The sequence below is a fragment of the Coturnix japonica genome, unplaced genomic scaffold (assembly GCF_001577835.2).
Source record: "Coturnix japonica isolate 7356 unplaced genomic scaffold, Coturnix japonica 2.1 chrUnrandom565, whole genome shotgun sequence".
Taxonomy (NCBI): Eukaryota; Metazoa; Chordata; class Aves; order Galliformes; family Phasianidae; genus Coturnix; species Coturnix japonica.
Window position 1 is genome coordinate 40,740 of NW_015439940.1, and position 7,696 is coordinate 48,435.

The window sequence follows — 7,696 nt, forward strand, 5'->3', positions numbered from 1 at the left end:
GTCACCTTCTTCTTGCAGTCATTTCCTGTTTGGATGCTCTATCCCTGTTTGGGGTCAACTTCTGTCTTGGGTCGACTTCTTTGGAAAGTCACTTCTGGTCAAGTCTTCCTCTTGCGGTCGACTTTCCTGTTTGAGTCGACTTCCCTGTTGAGGTCAGTTCCTGTTTGTGTTCACTTCCTGGTTCATCTTGATTCATTTTGTCTTTGCTTGGTGTTGGGTCATTCTGTCCATGGCTGCTGTAGATTCTTTTCTGGTCTGGGTCACTTTTGCCTGCTCATTGGGTCACACGTTGATAATCCTCGTGATGAGTGTCAGTTCCTGGTCAGTTCATGGGGTTATACTACATAGATTTGAGTATCTTCTTAGAAGTGGTGCATAGTCGGAGCGGATATAGCGTTTTCTCTCTCGAAATAAGATTTATGGTTCATGGTGCTGCGTTGTCGTTGTAATGGGTCGCACGTACAGATGATAACATAGAGCTTCTGTTTGGGTACTTCCTGTTATGGGTCCATCCTTTTGGGGTACTTTCCTGTTTGGGGGACTTTCCTGTTTTCGGGTCACTTCTCCCGTCTGGGTTTCACTTTCCTGTCCGAAGTCCACTTCCTGTTTGGGGGTCACTTCCTGTTTGGGTCATTTTCCTGTTTGGTGTCATGCGTCCTGTTCCATGTCATCTTTGTTTGAGTCCTTCCTGTTTGGGTCCTTCCTGTCATGGTGCATTCCCTGTTCTGAGTCACTTCCTGTCTGGATAACTTCTGTTGGGTCACTTCTGTTTTAGGTTACTTTCTGTCTGGGTCACTTCCTGTCATTGGTCACACTTCTGTAATAATCACTTCCTGTTTGGGTCACTTCCTGTCTGGGTCACTTCTGTTTGGGTATTCCTGTCTGGGTCTTCCTGCATGGGTCATTCCTGTCATGGTCAGTAACTTCCCCTTGGGGGGGTTTGGGTCAGTTCCTGTTCGTGCGGTCACTTCTTGTTTGGGTCCTTCCTGTCTGGGTACTTCCTGCCATGGTCACTTCCTGTCATGGTCACTTCCTGTTTGGTACCTTCTTGGTCATTGAGTTCCACTGTTCTGTTTTAGGATTATTAGTGTCTTGGGCTGGCGAGTCAACGGTCGTCCTGTTCGGTGGTGGTTCGAAGCGTTATGAGCGTGTCACGTGGTTCATCGGGTCACTTCCTGTCATTAGAAGTAGCTCGTGAGTGTAGGCAATAGTATAACTCGGTCTCTGCTTGGGTCAGCTGTCGGCGTCTGGGTCCTTCTGTTCAGACGTCGTTCTTTGTTTGTTTTGCGCTTTCGTCACGTGTGTGTGTTTTTGGGTCATTTCCTGTTTTGGAGTCTTACTTCCTATGTCTGGTCACTATCCTGTTTGAGTCACTTCTCTGGTCTAGGGCTCACTGTCCTGTCATGGTGCCACTTCCGCTGTTTGGAGTATTCTGTTTGGATACCTTCGTCGCTTGCTCGCTTGTGCGGTCACTTCCTGTTTTAGGTTACTTTCTGTCTGGGGTCATTTCCTCCTGGATCTTAGTGCCGGTTCATTGATCCGTGCATAGATCACTTGGTTGTTGTGTGTGGTCCATTTGTTCTTGTCCGTGGGTCATCTTTTCCTGCTTTGGGTACTTACTGGGTTATGGTGTGCACTTCCTGGTCGATGGTCACTTGCTCCTGTTGGGGTGATGTCGTGTCTCTTGCTGCTATTTGGTTCGTCGTCGCTCGTTTGGGTTTGTCTACTTCATCGCTCGCCTTGTTGTGTGTGGTGGTGCTCCTGTTTAAAGGTTTACTTCGCTGTCTGGTGTTTTCCTTTGCTGTTCTGTCATAGTCGTGTCTTCTTTGCTGTGTTTGTTGGGGTCGACTGTTGCCTGTTGTTGAGGGTATTCACTTCTGTCGGGTGTCACTTCCTGCTCTGGGTCAGTTCCTGTCATTGTCACTCCTGTCATGGTCACTTTCCTGTGTTGGGTCATTCGCTGTTTGGGTCCTTCCTGTATGGTCCACTTCCTCTTGGGGTACTTCGTTTGGGTCACTTCCTGTTGGGTCACTTCTGTTTACGATTTCTGTTTTGGGTCTTCGTCCTGTTTGGGTCTTCCTGTCATGGTCACTTCTCGCTGTCTGCGGGTCTCTTCCTGTTTTGGGGGTGCACTGTCTTATTTGGGTCAATTTCCTCTGGGGTGTGGCTGGTTCATTAGCTGCGGGGGTTCCCTGTCCTGTTTTTGGGTCCTGGTCCTGTTTCTGGGGTCACTTCTGTTTGGGTCACTTCCTGTCTATGGTGGTTTTTGACTTCCCTGCTGTGGTTTGATCTCTTTCCTGTTTGTTGGGTAACTTCCTGTATAGTCTGTCCTGTTTGAGTGCAGTTTCTGTGAGGTCAGTTCCTGTTTGGGTACTTCTGTCTGGATCACTTCCCTGTCGGGGTTCACTTCTTGTTTTGAGTCATCTCCTCGTAAGGGCCACTTCTGTCTGGCGTACTTCCTGGTCGGATCACTTCCTGTTCGGTGGTCCACTTCTGGCTGGTTCACTTCTTGTCCTGGTCACTTCCAGTTGGGTAACTTCCTGTTTGGGTCACTTCTGTCTGGGTCACTTCCTGTCTGGGTCAATTTCCTGTTTAGGGAACACGTTCCTGTATGGTCACTTGCTGTTTGGGTCAGCTTCCTGTTTGGGTCCTTTCTGTTGGGGTCTTCTGTTGGGGTACATCTGTATGATCACTTCCTGTTGGGATCAGATTATGTTTTTGGTCATCTTCTGCATGGTCATTCTGTCGGGGGTCGCGTTCTGTTGGGTCATTCCTGTTGGGTCACTTCTGTTTAGGTTACTTCCTGTCTGGGTCATTTCTGTCTGGGTCAATTTCCTGTTGGTCACTTCCTGCATGCGTCACTTCCTGGTTGGGTGTAAATGCTGTCAGGTCACTTCCTGTCTGGGTCAATTCCTGTCAGGGTCCTCCTGTTTGGGGTCATTTCTGTTTATGGGTCACTATCGCTGTCTGGATCACTTACTGTTTGGATCAATTGTCCCCCTGCATGGTCTCACTTCCTTCTGTGGCACTTCCTGTAAGGGTCACATTGCCTGTATGGGTCACTTCCTGTTTGGGTCAATTCCTGTGGAAGGTTCTTATTCCTGTATGGGGGCACTTCTTGCCCATATCCCCTCATATCCCCCCATATGTAGTGCCACCATTGCCAACCCTATATCCATAATCCCCCATAGCCCCCCATACCATATCCCCATAAGTCCGCCCTATTCCCATATCCTTCTGGTTCCCTGATCCTTCCATATCCCCCATATCGCCCATAATTCCCCCATATCCCCCCATATGTCCATTGCCCCATTGCCGACCCCATATCCCCCCCATATCCCCCTATCCCCATATCCTCCATATTCCCCATATCCAATCGACATATCTCCCTATATCCCCCATTATTCTCCCATATCCCCATATCCCTCATATCCCATATTTCCCCTCATATCCCCACATATTCCCTACGCCATATCCACTTCTATCCCACATATTCGCCCCTACCTATCCCCATATCGCCCATATCCCCCCCATATCCCGATATCCGCCCATATCCCCCATAATCCCCATATCCTCTATCTCCCCATATGCCCTCATCATTCCTCGCGGATCGTTTTGTTTCTCCCTTTGGATATGGGTCCGCCGTTGGTTCCTTCGGGTGCCAGGGGTGACTCCAAGCCGTTTGCTTATCAAGTGCAGCGGTGTCACCATTGGAGGTGCTGGTGGTTGCATAGACATAGAATGCCCTCATATCCCCCATATTTTAGCGGGCATATCGTGCCACCTTTATCCTACCATAATCCCCATATCCCCCCTAGCTGACCGTCCTTTTATCTAGGTGTTGGTATATTTTGCCCGGGCCATATTCCTCTGCCTCTCCCCGGCGCGATTCCGCCCATATCTCCCCCTATCTCCATATTCCCGCAATATCTCCCCATATTATGGTCCATAATCCCCGCCAATTGACCCATATATCTCCCATATCCTCCCCCATCATCCCTCATACTGTTCCCCGCCATATTCCTCTCCCATATCCTCCATATGAATGTGCCCCATTGCCGACCCCATATCCCCCATATCCGTCCATCTTCCCCCAATATGGATGTGACCCCATAGTCCTCCCATATCTACAATTCCCATATTCCTAAGCCATATCCCAATGCCCAATATCCCCCCCATTCCCCATATCCCCATATTCCCCCATACCCCCGCCCCATATCCCCCATCTGATCCCCATGTGATCCCCCATATCCTTCACAATATCTTCCTTGCATATCCCCGCATCCTTCCTCCCATATCCCCATATCTCCCCTAATATCCCCCCATATCCTCTCCTATGTATCCCCTGGGTTGAGGTTAATGGTCTCGTTTCCATATCTGTCTCCCCCGCATGTCCTCCTTATCCCCGCCATATCGCCCCATGACGGTATTCCGTCCCTATTTCGTCCTCATTGCCTCCATTTATGGTTCGCTCCCACTGACAGCTGTCCTCTACTGCCGGTTGGACTGTCCCCAGTTTGAAATGCAGCCCCTGTTGCAGAGTGTGCTTTTACGCGGTCGGGCGGTGTCCCATTTGAGGTGCTGGTGGTGGAAAGACAAGAACTTCACTGCTGCGCCCCACTTGCCACCCCATAGCCCATTATCCCTATAGCCCCCTCTATATCCTCCATATGGATGTGGACCCGGTGTCTGCCTCGCTGTTTGGACGCGCTTTTTTGTGGTCTTTTTGGCTTCCGTGTCTCTGCCTTTTATCTGTGTTGTCGTGGCCGGTTCGCGTGGTTCGATATCTGGGGTCGGCTCCGGAGTGTACCCATATCCCCCATATCCCAGCCAATATTCCCGCCTCATATGAGTGGTGTGGGTGGGTGGATGTGACCTTATACTCCCCCATATCCCATATCTCCGCATATCCCCCCATATCCCCCATAACCCCCATAGTCCCTATACCCCCCAATATATCAGTGCCCCATTGCCAGCCCCATATCGCCCCCAGGTGAATCCAGCCCTATCAGTGCTGGTGGTGTCCCGTTGGAGGTGCTGGTGGTGGATAGACAAGAATGCCCCATACCCCCCATATCCCCATAATCTCGCCATATCCTCCAAATCCCACATATCCCCTTCCCCCTATCTCCATATCCCCCCATATTCCCCTCCTATGGATGTGACCCCAATAGTCCCCCACCCCTCCCATATACCCCCATATTCCCTCCATATGAAGTGTGACCGCATTATACTCCCCCATATCTCCCCATATCCGCCCATAATTCCCCCCCATCTGGTGTGCCATATCCGCCCGAGGTGATCCCCAGCCCTATCAATGCCCGGCGGTGATCTCGCATTAGGAGTTGCTGGTGGTCGGAGACAAAAACTTCACCGACTGCACCAGGCGTTGGTCACCACTGCAACCATAGCCGCCATATCCCCTATAGCCCCCTCTATATCCATATGGATGTGGACCCATATCTTCCCCAATATCCTCCCTATCGCCCCCTATTCTCCAATGGATGTGACCCTTATCGTCCCCATATCCCCCATATCCGCATAATTCCCCCATATGGATGTGACCCCATTCCCCCATTTCCCCCATACCCACCATCATCTCCCTCATACCCCCATATCACCCCCCCTTATATGATGTGACGTAACAAGGCATATCCCCCATATCTCCCCCATATACCCCCATATGCAGTTGCCCATATCGCTGTACCCAAATCCCCCATATCCCCACTGACAGCCCCATATCCCGCCCCCCAGGTGAATCCCAGCCCCTATCAATGCCGGCGGTGTCCCCATTGGAGGTGCTGGTGGTGGAAGACAAGAACTTCACCCTGTCCTGCCGCCCCCCGCCGGGTTGGTTGCGGATGTGGTGGCAGCGCGGGGCGGCCATCTTGGAACCCAACGACCGGATGCTGATGGCGCGGGACAACAGGACGTTGACGGTAACGCAAACGTGGCGCAGCGACGCCGGGCAATATGGCTGCCACGTCCAGAACCCCATCAGCCACAACTACAGCAGGGAGGTCAACCTCAGCGTGGCCTGTGAGTGGGGTTGTGTTGTTGTGTTGTTGTGTTGTGTTGTTATGGGGTTGTGTTGTATTGTGGTGTTGTGTTATGGGGTTGTGTTGTTGTGGGGTTGTGTTGTTGTGTTGTGTTGTTGTGTTGAGTTGTTGAGTTGCTTTAGGGTTGTGTTGTGTTGTTGTGGGGTTGTGTGGTTGTGTTGTGTTGTTGTGGGGTTGTGTTGTTATGGGGTTGTGTTGTTGTGTTATTGTGTGGTTGTGTTGTTGTGTTGTTGTGGGGTTGTGTTGTTGAGTTGTTAGGCTGCTATGAGGTTGTGTTGTTGTGGGGTTGTTGTATTGTGGTGTTGTGTTGTTGTGTTGTTGTGGGGGTGTTGTTGTGTTGTGTTGTTGTGGGGTTGTGTTGAGTTTTTGAGTTGCGTTAGGGTTGTGTTGTGTTGTTTTGGGGTTGTGTTGTGTTGTGTTGTTGTGTTGTTGTGGGGTTGTATTGTTGAGTTGTTGTGTCGTTGTGGGGTTGTGTTGAGTTGTTGAGTTGCTTTAGGGTTGTGTTGTTGTGTTGTTGTGTTGTTGTGTTGTTGTGGGGTTGTGTTGTGTTGCTGTGAGGTTGTGTGGTTGTGTTGTGTTGTGAGGTTGTGTTTTTGTGGGGTTGTGTTGTTGTGTTGTTGTGTTATTGTGTGGTTGTGTTGTTGTGTTGTGTTGTTATGGGGTTGTGTTGTTGTGTTGTTGTGGGGTTGCTGTATTGTGGGGTTGTTGATGCCGGGCAATATGGCTGCCACGTCCAGAACCAGTCACACAATACAGAGGGAGGTCACTCAGCGTGGCCTGTGAGTGGGGTTGTGTTGTTTGTGTTGTTGTGTTGTTGAGTTGCTATGGGTTGTGTTGCGTTGCTGTGGGGTTGTGAAGTTGTGGTTGTGGTGGTGTTCGTTGTGTTGTGTTGTTGTGTTGTGTTGTTGTGTTGTTGTGGGGTTGTGTTGTTTGTGTTATTGTGTGGTTGTGTTGTGGTTGTTGTTGTTGTGTTGTGGGGTTGTTGTATGTGGGGTTGTGTTGTGGGGTTGTGTTGTTTGTGGGGTTGTTTGTGTTGTTGTGTTGTTGTGTTGAGTTGTTGAGTTTGCTTTAGGGTTGTGTTGTGTTGTTGTGGGGTTGTGTTGTGTTGTATTGTGGGGTTGTGTTGTTGAGTTGTGTTGTGTTGTGGGGTTGTGTGGTTGTCTTGTTGTGTTGTGGGGTTGTGTTGTTGTGTTGTTATGGGGTTGTGTAGTTGTGTTGTTGTGAGGTTGTGTGTTGTTTGTGTTGTTTGTGTTGTGTTGTTGGTGTTGTTGTGTGTTTGTCGTTGTGTCTGTTTGTGGTTGTTGTGTTGTTTGTGTTGTTGTGGTTGAGTTGTTGAGTTGCTTTAGGGTTGTGTTGTGTTGTGTGGGGTTGTGTGTTGTGTGTTAGTGTTGTGGTGTTAGTGTTGTTGTGTTTGGTTGTTTGGTTGTGTGTTGTGTGTTGTTGTGTTGTTGTGTTTGTGTTGTTGTGTTGTTGTGTTGTTGTGTTGTTTATGGGGTTGGTGTTGTTGTGTTGTTGTGGGGTTGCTTGTTTGTGGGTTGTTGATCCGGCGGCAATTGGTGCACGTCCAGACCCGTCAGCCACACTACAGCAGGGAGGTCAACTCAGCGTGGCCTGTGAGTGGGGTTGTGTTTTGTTGT

General features: G+C 49.9%; 1 protein-coding gene across 1 annotated transcript in view; it reads left to right on the top strand.

Annotated features, from left to right (window-relative positions):
• LOC107307362 (carcinoembryonic antigen-related cell adhesion molecule 1-like) overlaps window positions 1–6,072 on the top strand; it is a gene marked incomplete at its 3' end in the record, with an annotated part of 18,629 nt that extends 12,557 nt beyond the window's left edge. The window contains exon 2 of the mRNA XM_015850864.2: window positions 5,755–6,072. Within this exon, the coding sequence (XP_015706350.2) occupies window positions 5,755–6,072 (318 nt within the window). The remainder of the gene's footprint in view (window positions 1–5,754) is intronic.
• Between the last annotated feature and the right edge of the window lie 1,624 nt (window positions 6,073–7,696).